The sequence below is a fragment of the Aquarana catesbeiana genome, linkage group LG04 (genome assembly GCF_042186555.1).
Source record: "Aquarana catesbeiana isolate 2022-GZ linkage group LG04, ASM4218655v1, whole genome shotgun sequence".
Classification (NCBI taxonomy): Eukaryota; Metazoa; Chordata; class Amphibia; order Anura; family Ranidae; genus Aquarana; species Aquarana catesbeiana.
The window spans coordinates 266,434,388-266,454,130 of NC_133327.1; the positions used below are offsets into that span (position 1 = coordinate 266,434,388).

Consider the following 19,743-nt stretch of genomic DNA (forward strand, 5'->3'; position numbering starts at 1 on the left):
CTTTATTAGCTCTGTTGTCCTTCTTTGTACTCGCTCCATTTCCAGTACATCCTTCCTGTGGACTGGTGCCCAGAACTGGACAGCATACTCCAGGTGAGGCCGGACCAGAGCCTTGTAGAGCGGGAGAATTATTGTTTCATCTCTGGAGTTGATCCCCCTTTTAATGCATGCCAATATTCTGTTTGCTTTGTTAGCAGCAGCTTGGCATTGCATGTCATTGCTGAGCCTATCATCTACTAGGACCCCCAGGTCCTTTTCCATCCTACATTCCCCCAGAGGTTCTACCTACAGTGAGTAGATTGCATTCATATTTTTGACACCCAAATGCATTTTTTTACATTTTTCTACATTAAACCTCATTTGCCATGTAGTTGCCCACCCCATTAATTTGTTCAGATCTACTTGCAAGGTTTCCACATCCTGCGGAGAAGTTATTTCCCTGCTTAGCTTAGTATTGTCTGCAAATACAGAGATTGAACTGTTTACCCCATCCTCCAGGTCGTTTATGAATAAATTAAATAGGATTGGTCCCAGCACAGAACCCTGGGGAACCCCACTACCCACCCCTGACCATTCCAAGTATTCTATTCTAGTCGTTTCTATTCTATTCTGTTCTTTTATTTACTATTCTATTTTGTTCTGTTTTACTCTATTATATTCTATTCTTTTCTATTCTATTTTACTTTTTTTATATTCTATTCCTTTACTTTCTATTCTACTTTATTCTGTTTGGAAATTGGAAAACAAATTGAAAACTTTTTGAATTCGAAAACTATTCGAATTCCGAAAATTTGAATCGATATGAATAAACAAAACAAATCCCAAAAACGAATTAACTGGATTAAACAAATTTAAACAAATTTATGTAAATAACAAATCAAAACAAATCACATTTTTTCGTTCTGCACATGTCTAGGTGCCATCACCGTTTACATATGCGTACATATTTTTTTTTTTATTATTATTGATTTTACCTAAAACAAATTTTTACACTGTCTCTTTAGTTTTTTTCTTTTTCATTTTTTGGTATTAAAGCGAAGTTACGACTAAAAAAAAAAAAAAAAAAAAAAAAAATTAAAAATCAGCAGCTACAAATACTGCAGCTGCTGATTTTTAATAATTGGACACTTACCTGTCCCATGGTCCAGCGATGCAGGGGAACGAAGCCCCGCTTGTCTCCCCATCCTCTCTGCAGCGCCGGCATTGTCACTGTGGGTGCATGGGTGTGAAGCGCGAGCCACACTGTGACTGGCCGGACAATCATCTAGGACCTATGACGTGTCCCAGATGATTGCCGAGAGGGAGGGGGGAGAGGTGAACTTATATCTGGTGCTGCGGTGCCCCGGGAGGAAGTGGGAGCTAGAACCCTCTAAAAAAGAGGGTTTCCGCCCCCCTCCCTCTCCCAAAAAAATGACTCGCCAAATGTGGCATGTTGGGACCACCTTCCCTTAAAGCGGAAGTTCCATTTTTGGGTGAACTCACTTTAACTTTATTACGATCACAAGGAATGAACAACATCCCTTGTGACAGCATGGGCCATGACAGGTCCTCTTTGTGGAGAGATCTTGGGTCCATTAGACACCAAATCTCTCCACTGGCCTCCAATGCAGATTACCAGACACAGATCGGTCTAATCGGCTGCTTTCCTGGCCACCAGCTAAACAAAGAGCCAAAATCAAAAGTGACAAAATCCTCGTCACTTCCAGTTTCCAGGGTCACAGAGAGGGTGGAACAATGTCATTCCCTCTCTGTGCATCCATGGGCGCCGCGATCGGACGGGAGAGCCTGGGAAAGGTGGCAGCGGGCCAGAAGTGATCGAGTGGCTGAACAGCTTAAAACAGAATCGCCAGCTGAAAATTTTGATATCGGGATGATGCCTGTAGCTGCAGATATCATCCTGGTATAAACACTGCAAGCTGACAACGTCATATGACATCCTACGGTCGGCAAGTGGATAATATTTATATTGGTTTCCTTATGTCTCAAACACACATTAATATGATAGTTGCCCGTGCTGATTACTTGCAAGATTTTACACTAAAGAGCACTAACTTCTAATTAGAATCGCTCCCAGCAACCAAACATGATTGCTATGGGTTATTGCTTTTAAAATGAGCACTCTCTATTGCAGGGATATGCAATTAGCGGACCTCCAGTTGTTGCAAAACTACAACTACCATCATGCCTCTGCTTCTGGGTGTCATGCTTGTGGCTGTCAGAGTCTTGCTTTGCCTCATGGGACTTGTAGTTCTGCAACAGCTGGAGGTCCGCTAATAGCATATCCCTGCTCTATTGAATAAAGCTATACAGGTACAGGTTCAAAATGTTCTCAAAAGGGGGGATTCTAGTATCTTATTGTGAACACAGAGCATTGGAAGCTGAAGTTTCTCTATTTTTAAGAGTAGTGCTCTATAAGGGGACATTACTGTAGAAATAAGGAGGAGGTCATCACAATATGCATGCACCCTGATATAAGAATGTGGGAGTTATGATGTGTGGACCAAATACCACTGAAAGCTTTTAGATCTGAGTAAGAGCCATGGATTTTGAGAGCCGTGCAGATCAATCGCCTGTTCAATATCAACTTGCAGCATGAGCGACCAGCCTAATTAAAATGCACATCACTTGCTGCGTGTTGACTCTCATGCTTAAAGCCCATATTTTACTTAGCGTTGGGTCTTATTAATGGATAGTTGGATCTAGAAATAGATTGTTTCAAAGTCTTTTATTCAGATAAAACACTCACAATTTCTATAGCGGGGTACATGGTTCAATTATAATACTTCCAAACAGAACATGAGGTTCATTATGATCATTACAATGTAATATTTTCATACATGTTTGCTAGAACAAAGAAAAATGTGTAAATACATCCTTGCTGGTTTGGAAAGTAAGGCCATGCATTATACTATTTTTTTCTTATTCAATTTTGTTTAGATTTACCTTCAACTATGTAATGTAAAGTCCTGCCTGATTTGCACACAAATTGAACGTTGAATGTTTAGGTTTGACCTCATATTATATGGTTTTGGTAAATCTAAAAGAAAATTGTACAAGAAATTTGTATAATATATGGCCAGCCTTATGGTCCATATTTATTTGTGGTAACTTGGCACATTCATTTTTGGCTTGTGAAAATAGGAGTGGTATATTTTTGTGTAGCAACACCTGGCAAACGGTTTCAGCGCATGATCTTCACACCAGGGGCGGCCCGTCCATTAAGGGCGCACGGGCGCTGCCCCCCCGCCGTCCATCGCCACCTCCCCTATTGATGCGTCCAGACACCGGCGCATAAATTCAAATGCGGAGGGGCTGTTTTTTTTAAAGCACCGATTAGAGCCAGAGGCTCTAATAGGCTTCATTACAGGATGGGCTCGGGTCGCAGAGAGTGCGCTCTGAGCCCACTCAGGTGTTACAACAGCGAATCAATACTTGCTGTTGTAACACTGATCCTCCTCCCGGCCAATCAGGAAGCAGGTCTTCACACCGGTCACCCGGTTGGCTGAAAGGACAGGTTATCCTATTGGATGCCTAAGAGGAGGAGGGGGGAGCTGGAAGCCACCATAGAGGAGAGGACCCGGAGCCGAGCTGCTGCACCACGCTGCCTGCCACCTGCCACGATGGGGTAAGTGCCAGGCCGAACGGCAAACAGCGGGGGGGGGGGGGGGGGGGGCTTCTGTTGGGGGGGGGATAAGTGGTTGTTTGCTGCCCCCCCCTCCAAAAAAAGAAAAAACCCACCAGCCTCCACTGGTTCAGACATCAGTAAATTGTATAGATTGAAACTGTATTGCCATATCTGCTAAAGACACAAAACACAGAGGTTTTGTTGCAGTAAAAGCACATGTACATGCTTAGGGCCCTTTCAGACTGGGGCGGTTTGCAGGCGCTATTGCGCTAATAATAGCGCCTGCAAACCGAACCGAAGGTGCAGTTGCTTTGTCACACCGAGGGCTTTCACACTGGAGCGGTGCGCTAGCAGGACGTGAAAAAAAGTCCTGCTAGTAGCATCTTCGGAGCGGTGCAGGAGCGGAGTGAAATCAATGGGACAGCGCGGCTATACCGCCGGCAAACCCTTTCTCGGCCGCTAGCGGGGGGTACAACAGCCCCCACTAGTGGCCGAATACCCACGGTAAAGCATTGCTTACAATAGCGGCGCTTTACCGCCGCCGCCGCCCCAGTGTGAAAGGGCCCTAACAATAAACGTATCTTGTTTGCTCTCGTTTGGTCTAGCAAATATACCATTTATCAATTTATGATATCTTTTAGGGCCAGTTTACACCAGAATGCAGTGCAGAAAACACGGTAACAAAAAATCCTGTTTTTCTAGTGAAAGGTCAACTTTTATATTTATTGAAGGGGTTTAATAGAGCAAAGGATGTGAATGGGTGATGAAAGTTATGAACAGGTTGAAGCAGACTACATACCACCACTCCTATTTCTACCCATTGCCAATGTCACATACGCGGGAAAACTAGCCCCTCCTGGATTTCAGACCAGGAAATTAAGATGGAACCAAAACTATGGGAAAAATTGTAAATCCTTACTCTCCCATTGTACTGTGTTTGGTAGCAATGTGGGATGTGGATGTACTTATAGTGGGGTTAATTGAAACCGTAGTAGTAGTTATGAAACAAAAAAAAAGAAACCATAGTAAGCTGCATCAGCATTCAGTAAACAGGTACCGTAGGGGCCTACTTTAGGCAGCCCATAGATATTGGACAACAATCATCTGTTGGCAATGTGTAGCCAGACCAAGTACCAATCAGGTCTCTCTAGCACCAACTCTGGAGGAATATTGATAAGACAGATTATAGTTCCAATCACTATTATTGTCCTTTGAGATAAGCAGAGCGCGTACCTTTCTCTTTTGCCACTGACCTCCTTCCCTCTCACCTTTCTATGTACTGAAGATTAACTTCTCTGACAGCCTGCTCATATGCATGGGCTGTCAGAGGTGCAATCCTTACAGTGGTATTACACGTAAAAAACAAAAATTGAATATATTGCAGCTTGTTTAGATGTGGTGGCTGCATTAGTTGTATTCTGCAATACTTGCCCATTCTCTTGAAAGATTCATAATGTGCAGTCCACTCCTATTGAGAAGCCATCTATTATGGTTCCCAAACAGAGATGGCCTTATTAAAGGAATACATGGGATTTTGATTCTTTACCTTATTTTACTTTTTCGCTTTACTCCTGAAAGCTGATTTATTTTTGGTTGCTTTAAATTTTTTGTAGTGTTCTAAATCAAAGCACTAAACTGATTTTTAGCAGGTATATTGAGGTGTGTATTCAATGCCTTCAAAAGTATTACAAATGTCTCTTACTACTATTGTCTGGTATTGCCTAAAATAATTATATCTGATATTTTTACTGTAGCACACTATGCCCGAGATTACACTACAGGAAAAATGATGAGTTTCGCTACAGTCTTTGCTGTCATGTTCAATGGCTGCACAGGGATTATGGCTGGATCCAACATGTCAGGTAACATCAGTGGTTCTTTTACAGACTGTACTTCTTGTCTTTATTTTGGTATTTGTCTCATTGAGCAGACAGGAATCATAGGAGTTCCTATTGTACAATGATGTATGAGGTCAAATGAATATACAACTATTACTCTACCAATGGAACCGAGTACTTCAGATCAGCAGCACATCTACACACACAGTGTAAATGGATTCCTTTTATTGAATTAGATAAAAGCAATGGAGAGGTACAGGCAGGGGATACAGTACAATACAGGTGCATACCATCAAATTGAGTTCAGTGATTGCAAAGTCAGACTCCATTTGATGGTATGCATCTGTATTGTCATGTGATCTATGTGATATAAGAGAGTTTGCTGTGGTTGCTATTTTGTGGTTTTGACAAAGCACTTCTATAGTGTGAAACGCGTCAACCTACTTGAACGGCCGCTCGGGGTCACGCCATGTCCTAGCAACACGGCGCGACCCCATTCTCTGTAAAGAGCCATGACCGCTGCTTTTTAACCATGTGATCGGCTGTGCCTAATCACAGCCAGTCGCATGTAAACACAGAAATGCCGGTAATCGGCTCTAATCTCCTCACACTGACAGAGTGTGTGGTGAGGAGAGCCGATCAGCTGCATCTCCTCGCAGGGGACATCGAGACATCTAATCAGGGCACTGATCATCAGTGCCCTGATTACAATAAAGTGCCAGCAATCGGTGCCCACCAGTGCCAGCAATCAGTGGCCACAAGTGCCACCAATCAGCGCCCATTAGTAATGCCAGTCAGTGCCGCCTATCATTGCTACCTATCATTACTGCCCATCAGTGCCACCCATCGGTGCCAACCATCAGTGCTCATCAGTGCCACCTATCAGTGCCCACCTGTGCCACCTATCAGTGCCCACCAGTGCGACCCATCAGTTCAGTGCCGCCTATCAGCGATCATCAGTGAGACCCATCAGTGCCCATAAGTGCGGCATATTAGTCCCTCCTCATTAGTGCCACATAATCAGTGCCCAGTGACTATTTAAACAGGGTTAGTACCCAGGATCAATGCTGTCTGGTCTACAGCCTTCCCTGTGATTCCTGCTACCTGTTTATCCTAAACCTGTTCCAGTTGCTAACTTGGCTTGTTCCTGATTACTCCCGTTCCGCCTACATCCGATTCCAGGTCGTCTCTGACGCTGCTTATGCCTATTCCTCTGGTTACCTTGCTGCCCGCCTGCTATCGACCCGGCCTGTACCCTGACTTTGTTCCAGCCTCTGCATCTGTTCCTGATGTGCCCACTTGTGTATGACCCGGCCTGCCTGCACCTGCACCTGCACCACTTTGCTAGCTGCTGTGTCCATCTTCCAGTCTGTGGCGCTCTATTACCAGCTTGCTCCAGTATTCAGCCTACCTGCTGTTCCTGGTCTCCCATCTTGTTGGTGATCCTCCATGGTGCCATTGGAAGTTCTTCCAATGGCGATCCTACCAGGCACTCGTGCCACCCTGCACTCCTGTGCCTCCTGTCTGCTCTATCAGGGTTCACGAGTCAGAGGTGTAAGAGAGGCCTCCCTCTGCAGATCAGGCTCTACTACCAGGTATGTGACACAGTAGTGAATGGAGCAATGTCTGGTAGCTGAACAGAACAGCGGCATGCAAGCAAAAGGAAGGTGAGTATATACTGCAAGAGAAGGAGGGAGTATGGGTAAAGAAAAGGGTAATTTCAAACCAAAAGTTCTACCCAAGAACAGATGCCAGAAGGCACTTGCTATCACTTTTTTCAACCTGGACCCTATTATCCTAGGTAAACACTATAATATAGGTCTTGGCTTTGCTCTGGCTTGAGAATTTTGCCATGGCCCCTGCTCTCTGGCTGGCCAAGGAGAGTGCTGTTAAAGCTGCTAAGACAGATTTTTTTCAATAGTGAGATTGGTGGTAGTGAGGACAGGGGCATAGCCCTGAAAGTAGAGTGAAGTTGAGGATCTAGTGACCTAGGCAAACAGAAGTGGGATGTTGGATTCTTAAAGGTATGGAAGGGTAATAGCGGGATAAATATTTTTATATCCCTCCATGCTGAAACAAGGCAAATTTAAACTCTGCCCTGTTTTACCCAAATCCAACCTTGACTCACCCAGCTAAGCCAAAAACTGGTCTAACACATGTGTAGTCAATAATACCCATATATTATTTTTACAGAAAAATGTATGTGTACTTTTTTTTACAAAAATAGGCCATTCCTAATGAAATAGCCTTGGGCTGTGTTTAAACATCATTGCTTTTGCCATTAGAGACCTGTGTTCAGCTTTGACAGCTTATCCAGTTACTGCTCCTATTATATTGCTCTGGCTCATAGAGAACAATGGCCAGTTTGAGAAATACCCCACCCACTTGTTTGCAGCTTGTGGACATAACTAGGGACTTTCATAGAAGCAGAAATAGGGTTATTAACTCTGTACTATACAATGGAACATTTGATAAAGTTAAAAAAAAAAATCAAATGGCTAGTGTCATAACTGATCACATGTGCAGTACAATGGCAGTTGCAGATCAAACAGAAGCTAAGATGTAAGCTTCCATGGTTGAAAAGGATAAGAGGGTTTAGTTCTGCTTCAACCAGTTTAAAAGAAATACTGTAGCTTTATTTAAGTACTTTATCTGTAGTCACATGACCACACATCCTCTACCATGTCTCTTCCCTTGGTTGCGGTGGTTGGCTAACCCAAAGGCAGGCAGGAAAGAAGGAGCTGTAGGGGACGGTCCATTTTTTGTGTCCCTTCCTTTGCACACAGTGGTGGGTAGATTGGAGGGGTTGTCATAATGGTAGGGAGGAGAGGAGCTGGAGCTGCCACTCCAAATGCGTGTGCAATGGCTCAGATGCCCAACGTGCTAATGCAGTCAAGGAGAAAGAGAAAGCTGCCAGGTGCCAACAAAACTCAATTTGGGAAATAAACTGTAAATGCCCAGGATTAACAAGTAATAGCAAAGGACTGAAAACATTATCAATTATTGTTCTAAATTTTGCATATTTTCATTTTTGGCTGGAAGTTCACTCTAAAATATTAGAATGTAATACAATTGGAAATCTAATGGTCACATTTGCACATTCTGAATGTTGTAGAAAATACTCTGTGAACACATATATTGTAGAAAGACAGAATAGTTACCTATTAATACTAGTATTAATGCTTTAATTCCTGCCTTCTACCATTTACATTTTAGATGGTTTTATTAGGGAAGTAACACAGAAGCTATTAACCCTTGTGCTTTTGTATCCCAATGGCGCTGGAGTGTTCTTTCCTGCCCTTCTCCATTGGGTTAAACACAAATAGTCATCATTAGTATATAGAGATGTCAAAGGGTAGTCATACCTACCTGTTCCTGCACCTGCCCTCTGTTCTACTGCCAGCTTTATGTTTGCATTTGGTAGAAGTTTGCTTTTTCTCTTCACCAGAAGCCTTTTATTTTTCAGGAGATTTAAAGAACCCAAGTTACTCCATACCCCGAGGGACAATTACTGCAGTGATCTTCACTTATATAATCTACAATGTGTTGGTCCTGATGATCAGCTGCACATGTGACAGGTATTGACATATAGAAAAGTGCATTCTTGTTCTTGCTGTAGTCTGCCATTATATTTTTTATGTGTGTGCACACTAATTTTTGCGCTACTTGCTACCTAAATATAATTGGCTATTATTGTCATGAGGAAAGGTTTGCTTGGGTGTGCAGATTGTGGGAGGGCAGGGTTCAGCAGTGGATAGATGGAGTTTTAGTGCTGGCTTGGGCATCACAAAGGAGCAGACCACTAGATGAAGTGCAGTTCTGAAATGAATGCTGATATATATTTGTTTATTTGGAGCATGCTATTGTTACTGGTGATTACTTTTTCATGGTAGATACAGCAGTCAATTGTTTTGCTGCCAGGCGGAATGTACTATAATAGTATTAATATTTTGCAGACAACAGACACGGTTTTTACATAGACTTCATTTGAGAGCTGCCACTTCTTATGAGAGGTTCCTGGTAGAAGATCACTGTTCGCTTTCTGTAATCTGACTTGTTTGTCAGTGTGTTGCTCGCGGGCAAGAATATGGAACTGGCCTGGCAATTAAAACTTCAGCATTGTTTAGATCATCAAATGATTACATTAAATGTGATTTCATGGATGACAATGTCGCTGGAGCCTAGATTATTGCCAGCTGCAGTAGTTTGAATGCAGTGGCACAGTATCTATCCACAATTGATTAATAGAGCACCGCTTGGTACATGTATGTTACCTAAAATACACACAATATATAAATCATCTTGTCATGTTTTCCATCAACATGGGTAATTGTCTTGTAACACAACTGTAAATTTCTAGCCAGGTAACTGAAAGGATTCAAGAGATTGGCACACCTGTTGCTAATACTGGAATTACAATTAGTAGTGTTGTTTGAACAAGAGGCATTACCTGTGTTTTTTTTTAGCAGATTGTAAATTTCATTTTCCTGTGTATAATCTTAAACTAAAGCTGGCTGTAGATAATTATTTTTTTGTTCAGCGGGCTAATTAAAAAAACGTATTCCCCCATCCGCACATTCAAGGTGGATGACGGCATCCTCCCCGATGTGTCATCGTATTTTTACAGACAGAATATTTCTATATCATAGGGATAGGCTTAAAAGGAATAGCTGATTAGCATAAATTGGGTATTTTTCTATCTTCTGCTCTCCTACAGAATCAATATACTTCCCCTCCTATAAGTATACACATACACTCATTTGCTTATTCTTTCTTTCCATGATATACTTCATAACCAACAAAGGTTGATTCTCTCTTATGGGCCACTGGTGCGTGGGGATGCGCACCCCCGTTTCTTGTCTTTTTAGTAAACTTACTTGCTACTGTAGCTTAAGAGAATTTTGTTCATTATAGTAGGCATTTTGTTTAGTAGTAATCTTTGCAGAATACTGCCACTGCCAGAATACACTGATCAGCACTGCAGCCAGTTGGCTCCTCTTGTACAAGAATGGTCATAGATGGATTGAAATTAATCCAGTCCCTGCTGAAGTGGCCGAATTTCATTCCATCTACAGTATGGCCAGCTCTATTGAAGTCATAAATTTAGGTAAATCTGTGTTTTCAGTATGCTCAGGCTAAGTAGGTATCACACAATTTTGACCATTCAAACCCAACATTTGATGGAGAAATATATAGGCAGAGATTACCCTCAGCAAAGTAGAACATGATTGAGACATGAATGTGGCACCACATCCGAAAATGAATACAGAGAAAAAGAACCAAAGGTGAATATGAACTTTAAAATGGTAGCCACTAGTAAACCCAAATGAAAAAGAGAGCACTCAATTGGATAAAATATTCAAAATGTATTCTATAAACATGTAAAAACCATTATATAAAAATATAATGGTTTTTACATGTTTATAAAATACATTTTTGAATATTTTATTCAATTGCATGCTCTCTTTCATTTGGGTCTACTAATGGCTACCAATTTAAAGTCCATATTCACCTTTGGTTCTTTTTCTCTGTATTACTCTCAGCAAAATGCACATGTCCAAAAAATGAATAAATAAGGGGTTAAAGCAACTGAATGGCACATTCAGAAATAAGGAGTTACACATTAAATAATGTATTCATTTATTTTACTATAAAGTGGGTGTTGTCTAGGGAAGGTAAATCATGTTCTTGGTTTCAACAGTGATAAATGTTTCAGTGTATTTTGGAAGTGTGAAATCCCTGCTTTAGTTCTGTATTTGTCTAAGTTGTTCACTGCTGGAACACCAAAGGCCTTTCGCACCTGTCCACTTTTACGTATTGCGTTTATGCACGTGCTTAAAGCAGCCTATTCATTTTGAATGGGTTGCCAACATACCATAGTGGACAGGTTTTTAACATTTATTTTTTAATGCAGAGCATTACATAACATGAATGATCCCTAACAAATTAGCCTGTGAAAGCTGAACAGCCTCTCTCTTTCCAGGACTATAGTACACATCTGTACCTGAGTCATGCACAAAAATATAACAAAGATGGAGGATAGGGGATGTAAACATTGCACTTTGTTCTTCCATTGAAAACATTTTCAGTGAATTAAAAAAATTATGAAAGGGAAAGTATAGAGTTTGTGTACTTCCTTTTTGTATATTCACAACCAAAAGGGCAAGTTAAGAGTATAAAGCTTTAGGCTGGTTATCATGTTACCTTTTTATTCATGGCTACTCTGTAGAATAAAGCCTTTATTGTAAAAAAAAAAAAAAAGAAAAAAAAAAGCTTTGTAAACACAAAAAACATAGGTTAAAGTAGTGACCTCCAACCGTATCCACCCTCTAGCTACCTACTCTGTTCAGAGGGACAGTGTGGGGTTTCAGAGAAGGAATTCAAAGTAAAGAGTTTCTGCTATTCTCTATTTTTAGGAAACCTATAATGCTGTCATGTCTGTTACCTAATGTCATGTGCTTAATAAAAATAAATACTATATATATATATATTGGCAGTGGGACACCGTGCTGCTGTGCTACTCAGAAGATTGCTGGTTTATGCCAGATTGTTGGAGAGGCAAGCATGCTGATTGCACACCTGTGGGCTGGGTTCATATTCTTCCCAGGGTGAGAGCTCAGGGCTCCCACTTGAAGACAGCTCCACCCTGCCAGACAGGAGTTCTGGTCCGGGAGTCAGGAGGACTCCACCCTACAAACAAAAGGACTGTGGAAGGGAGTCAGGAGGGCTTCCATCATCTCAAGGAGAGAGAGGCTACAGGTGGCAGCTTGAGCGTACATGTCTGCAGGAGGCAGATGTAGTCCTTGACAGCACAGCACAAATCTGATCCCGGGTAAGCTAGGAGAGAGCTTGACTGAAGGGTACTTTTGTTGGTCTGAGGAGCAGGCCTTGGCTGAAGGCCTGAAGCAGCTGTGTAGCAAGAGAGTAAGCCAGGAGACTGAAGAATTCAGTGCAAGTTACAGTAATGGTGGCACCCCCTGCTTGGGCTACTGATGTCTTTTGTGAACTTTTCCGTTCTTTGAAATAAAAGTGGGCTACTATGCCCTTAATAATACAGTTTTGGACTGGCGCACTCATTGAAAAATGGACCTACCGAGTCTGATCACCCCAATCTTGTTTTATATATATATATATATATATATATATATATATATATATATATATATATTTAAAATGTGTGTGTACAGAGCAAAAAAAAAATGGGATATGAGACACCAGTAAAAAACATAAATTTAAAATACAGTAAAATAAAATTGACCCCAAACCATTATTTTGTCGAGTTAAGTGCACTTAAAACATTCTTAAGTAGATTTTTAATATTGCCATGTCTCATTTAGTATTTCTCAACCCAGCCTTAGCTCTCAGGGATGTTTCGTTAAATTCTCTTCATGCTTGAGTAGAATTGTCAGCTCAGTGTCAAGTGTAAAAGCCCCCACAAAGGCTAACCTATCTCCTGCCTCAGGGCGGATAACACACATTCTCCAGGGTGCTGAAGGAGGGCAAAACTGCCAGAAAATCACTATGATTTATTACATGTTATTCTGACATCATCTTTGTTATATGGCATTTTTGGGTGCCTGTTATTAGAAATGAGCTCAGACAGGATACATGATTGAGCCTGATGCTTTAGCTGTGACAAGGGGAGAATACAAGTAAATAATCAAACAGCTCTGAAAGGTAGGCTGCTTTCACACTGAGGCGCTTTACAGGCGCTATAGTGCTAATAATAGCGCCCGCGTAGCACCTGTAAAGAGCCTCTCCTCTCACTCCAATGTGAAAGCCCGAGTGCTTTCACACTGGAGCGGTGCGCTGGCAGGACGGTAAAAAAAGTCCTGCAAGCCGCATCTTTGCAGCGCTGTAGGGATCCCGTGACCACGTCCTGTCGTGACGCCATAGGGAGGAGGAGCTACGTCCTGACGACACCGCGATCCACACACCCGGAAGACACGGGTTAGTTGGGAGCCGGCTGGCTTTCTTTCTCATACGTTTAAACAACATTGTTTCTGTAAGTGTAACCTTTAATTTTTATTCAATAAAGCGCTGGGTTTTATGCTATGTGGAGCACTTTGTTTTTTGCATGGTGACATTTCCATATTTGCTGAGGCTGGTTGGAGAGAGTCCCTGGACTTGGACGCTGAGTGCCTGCTTTGAGATCCCTGGCTGGGGTTGCAGCCATCCGCCCCTTGGGTCTCCTATAACTAAGAGACCATTTCTATCTGGTAAGAGGCAGCAATTTTTCCAAGAGGTGGAGGTCTGTCTACGCACTCTATTTTTCACCACAGCAAGATTTTGTTACAATATTTCACAGAGCACTTGGAGACAAGCCATTTTTTTTGCATGTTTTTTTAACACGGATGGACTTTATCAATACAGTTCTTGTTTAGCTATGTACTTTTTTTAGTTTTTTTCCTTTTTTTCTTTATTATTTTATTATTTTTCTATATTTTTTTATACATTTTTTTATACATCAATTTTGATTTAGTTTTTTATCACAGATTTGTCACAATATTATTCCTATAGATATTCGAGATACTCACTTGTCATTGATTGGGTCATGTAATATTGACTTTTTCACACGGACATAGTTTATAATATTTGTGTCCTATTTTATTTAATATTATTTTCAGTTTTATTTATTTTCACAGTGTGTATGTATATTGTTTAGCACTCCTACAAAATTTATTCACTCAGTGATTATTATTCACCTTCACATTCCCATGAGGTTTTCTAGGCATTTGCCTGTTGTCACTTTTAACCTTTAGCGCGACTTTTTGATTTTTATATGATTTATGGTTTACTACTTTATAGTCGCAGCTTATACCAATTAGTGTAAGCGCAATATTTGTTTTTTACCTTTCTAGATATTGTAAGAGCAACACTTCAAGTTTTTTATAACTTACATATGTGAGAGGTCCTTAAAGCACATCTAAACCCAAAAACAAACATTTAATGCATTGCAGCTTGCTAGTCTTTAGATATAATGGTTGTTTTGTCTTTTTTGTAAGGTAAGAACATTTTCATCAAATACAGAAAATACCTGTTAATCTTGCCAGAAATAAAAGTGTCCTTGTTAGTTCCTGTGAGCTGACCTGGAAGCATAAAGCAATCTTATCTTTCTAGTGCAGAGGTAGGCAACCTTCGAGAGATGGAGATCTACTTGAACAACACTGGTAAAGTCAAAGATCACTGGGCACAGTGTCCTGTTGTTAGGGCCAGTTCACACCAGAATGCAGTGCCAGAAAGGCATGTGCCATGTCTGTTTCCTGCACCGTGTTCAAAGCGCACTGCCTTTGTGATCTACTGTGGTTGATAATACATTGTTAATTCCAAACATAGATCACAAACGCAGTGTTTAAGTGGACACAAGATTGCATGGTACTGCAGTATCATGCAATTTGGCACAGTGCATTTTTGAAAGTAGTGCATGCACTACTTTTTGTGTAGTCTGATGCGATTTGCCTCCAAGGCTATATTTATATCTCAGGAGCCTATAGGCAATTAAAAAAACAAAAAAGACAGTAAGACCGACCTTTCTTTTTCTCAATAACATATTTTTACTCAGAACAAAAGTAAAATAAGTATTACAAGAGAATGCAGGCTTTAGGAGTGCATTATGCAGAGAATGCAGGATTCACCAGTGCATTAACGATCAGGAGTGCGTTGCACTCAGAGTGAAGGTTTAAGGAGTGCATTACGATCGGAATGCAGGGATCAGAAGTGCATTATGCCCAAAATGCAGGGATCAGGAGTGCGTTGTGCTCAGAATGAAGGGTTAAGCGGTGCATTACTTTTAGAATGCAGCGTTAAAGTGTGCATTACACTCAGAATACAGGGATCAGGAGTGTGTTGCGCTCAGAATGCAGGGTTGAGGAGTGCATTATGCAGAGAATGCATGATTCACCAGTGCATTTTGCAGGGATCAGGAGTGCGTTGCACTCAGAATGAAGGGTTAAGGTGTGCATTACGTTTAGAATGCAGCATTAAGGTGTGCATTACACTCAGAATACAGGGATCAGGAGTGTGTTGCGCTCAGAATGCAGGGTTGAGGTGTGCATTACGCTCAGAATGCAGGGTTAAGGAGGGCATTACGCTCAGAATGCAGGGTTAAGGAGGGCATTACGCTCAGAATGCAGGGTTAAGGAGTGCATTACGCTCAGAGTACAGGATTAAGAAGTTCGTTGTCCTCAGAATGCAGGGTTCAGGAGTGCGCTGCCCTCAGAATGCAGGGATCGGGAGTGCGTTGCGCTCGGAATGCAGGGATCAAGAGTGTGTTGCACTCAGAATGCAGGTTTCAGGAGTGCATTACGCTCGAAATGCAGGGATCATAAGTGCATTACACTCAGAATGCAGGCATCAGGAGTGCGTTGCGCTCAGAATTCAGGGTTAAGAAGTGCATAACACTCAGAATGCAGGGTTAAGGAGTGCATTACATTTAGAATGCAGGGTTGAGGAGTGCATTACGCTCAGAATGCAGGGATCAGGAGTGTGTTGCGCTCTGAAATGCAGGGTTGAGGAGTGCATTACACTCAGAATGCAGGTTTGAGGAGTGCATTATGCTCAAAATGCAGGTTTGATGAGTGCATTACGCTCAGAATGCAGGGATCAGGAGTGTGTTGCGCTCTGGAATGCAGAATGCAGTATTGAGGAGTGCATTACGCTCAGAATGCAGGGTTGGGGAGTGCATTACACTCAGAATGCAGGGTTAAGGAGTGTGTTGCGTTTAGAATGCAGGGATCATTAATGCATTAGGCTCAGAATGCAGGGTGTGGGGGGTGATGTAAAGGGTGGTAGAGTACACTGCCATGGGGGTAGCCCTGCCCATAAGGGTCCTCTGCCCCCTTCACATCATGCCCCCCTTTACCCTTTAGCAGTGACCTCTTGCCCCCTCAACCCCCCCCCACACTCCCATAGCAGTGTCCTACCTGTGTACACAGCGGGGAGGGAGAGGCAGTACAGTTCTGGACAGAGGGCTGGAGCGGGGCTTTTCATGTTAGCAAGCTGGTGATTGGTTGCTAGGACACAGGGCAGTCCTATGTAACCAATCAACTGCGGTTTAACTTCAAAAGTTAATTTGGCAGTCCTGTGCTATGCTGCCTCCCGTTCTGCGCTGTTAAATGAATGATGATGATGTTGCCAGCAGCGGCGGCAGAGGAGGAGGGGAGAGGGAGAGAGAGAGAGTGGAACAAGGAAAGTGTGGCTGAGGAGGCTAGAGGCTGGGTGGAGAAAGAAGGACCGGCAGTTTGAAGGCGGGGGTCAGCGGAGCAGGAACCCATTCAGGGTCTACCTGTCATCTGTCAACAGGTGGGCCGCGATCAATGGGTAGCTGACCCCTGTTCTAGTGTAAATGTAATGTAACAACCATGGCTTCTTCTATGGATACAGTAGAGAAATGATAGTAGACACAAAGGGGGAGATTTACTAAAACTGGAGAGTGCAAAATCTGGAGTGCATTATGCTCAGAATGCAGGGTTAAGGAGTGCATTATGCTCAGAATGCAGGGTTGAGGAGTGCATTACGCTCAGAATGCAGGGATCAGGAGTGTGTTGTGCTCTGGAATGCAGGATTGAGGAGTGCATTACACACAGAATGCAGGGTTGGGGAGTGCATTACGATCAAAATGCAGGGTTGAGGAGTGTGTTACACTCAGAATGCAGGGATCAGGAGTGTGTTACACCCAGAATGCAGGGTTCAGGAGTGCGTTGCTCCTCTTACTGCCCTCACTCCTGAGCTATGCTGCCTCCCTTTCTCCGCTGTTAAATGATAATGATAACAGCAGTGGTGGCAAAGGAGGAGGGGGGAGGGAGAGAGAGACCGTAACAAGGAACGCCTGGCTGAGGAGGCTTGAGGCTGGGTGGAGAGAGAAGGACCAGCAGCTAGAAGGTGGGGGTCGTGGTCTACCTGTCATCTGTCAACAGGTGGACCGCGATCAATGGGTTGCTGAACCCTGTTCTAGTGTAAACTACTAATCCCATCAGTTGTCATGTAATGGAGGTGAACAATGGCAAAAATGTTTGACGTCTAGCCAATGTAACAACCATGGCTTCTTCTATGGATACAGTAGAGAAATGATAGTAGACACAAAGGGGGAGATTTAATAAAATTGGAGAGTGCAAAATCTGGTGCAGCTCTGCATAGAAACCAATTGGCTTCCAGGTTTTATTGTCAAAGCTTAAAGTGGAGGGCCACCCTGAAAAAAAAATTGCTCCAAAAATCTTTAAAAAATTAAATAAAAAACATTTCAGAAATTTTTTTTTTTTAAACTTACCTGAACCCTTGTTGCTAAGCAGTCTTCCTAAGCTGCCTCTTCCTATTCCGCGGCATGTCCTGTTCCTCGGTGAGCGGCCCCGTTGCCTTCTGGGAACTGTGTGTGTTCCCAGAAAACCAGGGGGCCATTCACAGAGCGGCACGCCGCTCGGGTGTGCGCAGTAGGAAACTGGCAGTGAAGCCGCAAGGCTCCACTGCCTGTTTCCCTTAGTTAGGATGGCAGTGCCGGGACCCGAGAGCCGAGGGACGGGTCTGCCTCGGGCGGCCGACATCGCTGTCACCAAGGACAGGTAAGTGTACTTATTTAAAGTCAGCAGCTACAGTGTTTGTAGCTGCTGACTTTAAAAAAAAAATTTCGCTGGCCGGAATCCCGCTTTAATTGAACAAGCTGAAGTTAGAAGCTGATTGGCTACCATGCACAGCTGCACCAGATTTTGCACCCTCCAGTTCTAGTAAATCTCCCCAAAGTAACCGGAAGTGGTGTTATTCTTATAATTGGGTGGAAATAAAGGGACAAAAGCCTGCAAAAGCCATCACAGCTAAGGTATGTTAAGGTGCAATATATAAAATCATGTTTTTGGATTTAGATGCGCGGGATGGTGTTCATCTCCCTTAAAGTATAGCTAAAGGCCAACTACAGGTACATCTCATAAAATTTTAATATCATAAAAAAGTTAATTTATTTCAGTAATTAAATTCAAAAAGTGAAACTCATATATTTTATATGGATGTGTTACACACGGAGTGATATATTTCAAGCATTTCTTTCTTTTAATTTTGATGATTATGGCTTACAGCTAATGAAAACCCAAAATTCAGTATCTCAGAAAATTTGAATATTACATAAGGCCAATTAAAAAAAAGGATATAGGATAATCCAGAAACAGGGCCAGGGTCTGATAAGCCAGTACAACTGGCCCTGTTGTACCAGGCCCGGCCAGCAGGGGTCCTGGGCAATCTGACAGAAAAGAATGCATGCAGAATAAATCAGCGCCACCTCCTAGACTGTGATGGATGGAACACTGATCCAATGTCGGGAAACAATCAATGTTCCGTCTATCACGATCCATAAAGCGGGGCTTTGTTACAGTGGACGGCCACCGAAGAGTTCAGACCCCAGCTCCATGACACAGTGGGAGATACCCACTCTGTGCAATTAAGGTACTGACGGGGCTGCAGATGGGCACAGTGAGGCTGCATTGATGGCACAGACGAGGCTGCAGATGGGCACAGTGAGGCAGCATTGATGGCACTGGTGAGGCTGCATTGATGTGCACTGATGAGGCTGAAATGGGCACAGTGAGGCTGCAGATGGGCACAGTGAGGCTGCATTGATCTGCACTGATGAGGCTGAAATGGGCACAGTGAGGCTGCATTGATGTGCATAGATGAGACCGCAGATGGGCACAGTGAGGCTGCAAATGGGCACAGTGAGGCTGCATTGTGGTGCGCTAATGATGCTGAAATGGGCACAGTGAGGCTGCATTGATGTGCACTGATGAGGCTAAAATGGACACAGTGAGGCTGCAGATGGGCACAGTGAGGCTGCTTTGATGGCACAGTGAGGTTGCGTTGATGGGCATGGATCAGGCTGCAGATGGGCACAGTGAGGTTGCATTGATGGGCACTGGTGAGGCTGCATTGATCTCTTGTATCATCTCCACAGTCTCTGATAATCTCTTGTATCATGTCTGCAGCCTTTGACCATCTCCTGTATTATCACAGTATTTCTTTTGGATAATCAAACTTATAACTGGCTGGAGAAATATAAATATCACTTGAAGACAAACCTACACTTTGTTTCAAGGCAGGGTCTGGGGAGGGGCCAGGGCTGAAGGAGGGACCAGGGGCGGGACCAGGGGTGGGGCTGAAAGGGACCCCTGCAGGCAGGTTGTATGGGGCCCCGTGATTTCTATCAGCGACCCTGTCCAGAAATGTTGGCTTGCTGAAAAGTATGTCCATGTACAGTATAGTATGCACTCAATACTTGGTTGGGGCTTCTTTTGCATGAATTAC

At 42.9% G+C, this 19,743-nt stretch overlaps 1 protein-coding gene across 1 annotated transcript in view; it reads left to right on the forward strand.

Annotated features, from left to right (window-relative positions):
- LOC141139902 (solute carrier family 12 member 9-like) overlaps positions 1-19,743 on the forward strand; it is a 289,342-nt gene that overhangs the window by 76,908 nt on the left and 192,691 nt on the right. Inside the window, exons 5-6 of the mRNA XM_073626475.1 lie at positions 5,380-5,487; positions 8,930-9,041. Of these exons, the coding sequence (XP_073482576.1) occupies positions 5,380-5,487; positions 8,930-9,041 (220 nt within the window). The remainder of the gene's footprint in view (positions 1-5,379; positions 5,488-8,929; positions 9,042-19,743) is intronic.